Raw genomic sequence first — 1,321 nt, forward strand, 5'->3', positions numbered from 1 at the left:
TGCTCCGAATATTTAAATAGTAGCATCTTAGAGATATACTTTTGCAATTCTAATTTAAAGATTAATGAGTGGTGAGAAGTTCGAAAGAAAAATCGATGTGGCCATTTTTTTCTTCTGAAGCTTATGGAAAATAGAACATTGGACAGAATAAATTCTTCAACCGCAAACAAACTTTTTACATCGTTGAGGAACAGTGAAGAGGTGAAAAACCATAGAAACACACATTAAAGAAAAATTAAGCAATCAATCAGAACCTATAATGTTGCTTCTAAAAAGAACTTCTCTTGTGATCTTTCTTGGACTTTGAGAATCCTAACCCTAATCTCTCTCTCCACCAACCACTCGACCCTTTTGATTTGGTTCTAGGTGAATCATCGTCTTCTTCGTTGAGTTCTTCTCTCAAAGTTGGCATTCTCTTCGTCGTGTTGACTTCTTCCTTGAGAGGTAGGATCATGCCATCGCAAAAGATTTCATCTGCTGTGGTCATGGAGCAGTTCTTGACACCGAACTCGAAATCATCTGACGACACAGGTGCCTCCTTGTACTTGATTATTTCGTTCTTGGTCGCTGCGAAACCGCTGGAGAAGGAGATCCTTGGCTCTGCATATCCACCTTGCTGATGATGTTGCTTCATGTTGGAACACTCCATTTTTATCTTCTCTCTTTATCTTTATTTGGTACGTTAGTGTATTTGATGCACTCTGTATTGGTAAAATGTGTGTATTTATATGAAACATCTTAGATTCATATAACTTGTTTTTTAGTGCAACATGATTGGGATTAATAATATCTTATTATCGTGTATGATGTCACATATACAAAGGGACGAATGTGTTGTCTCTTAAAGTTTAAAGATCTAAGATTAGATTCTTAATTGATTTAGTTATCTTCAATAGTAACTTATAACCCATTTTAGGATCAACGGCGGGGAAAAGTTAATGCAAATAATCTCTTGATACATAAGAAGGGCCATATATATGAAACCAAAACAATACTATTTCTATTTAATTGTTGGAAGATGAAACCCTAGATTAACGCAAAGGGATGTTTTAAGCACATGTACGTTTTAATTTTATGCACATGCATTCTCAAAAAAAAAATCTCATGCCGAACTCAGTTATTTTATGCTTCTAATAGAAATGTGGATAAAATATTAATACTCTGTTGGCTTTCAAAGGTCTCCGAAGGTTGCACAAAAATTATTTGCTGAGAACATATAATGAATATTCTTATAGATTAATACTGTAGCATAAATTACAAATGTTAGTATTTGTAAATAACAATATTTTCGAAGCTATGTTTGTTTAGAGTTAAAAAAAAA

At 33.7% G+C, this 1,321-nt stretch overlaps 1 protein-coding gene across 1 annotated transcript; it reads right to left on the reverse strand.

The window, feature by feature from the left end:
- Window positions 1-268: 268 nt before the first annotated feature.
- Window positions 269-649, reverse strand: LOC106331288. The gene has a single exon (XM_013769608.1). It carries the CDS (start codon window positions 647-649, stop codon window positions 269-271), a length of 381 nt encoding a protein of 126 aa, XP_013625062.1.
- Window positions 650-1,321: the final 672 nt, after the last annotated feature.

Source organism: Brassica oleracea, chromosome C3, assembly GCF_000695525.1.
Source record: "Brassica oleracea var. oleracea cultivar TO1000 chromosome C3, BOL, whole genome shotgun sequence".
Lineage (NCBI taxonomy): Eukaryota > Viridiplantae > Streptophyta > Magnoliopsida > Brassicales > Brassicaceae > Brassica > Brassica oleracea.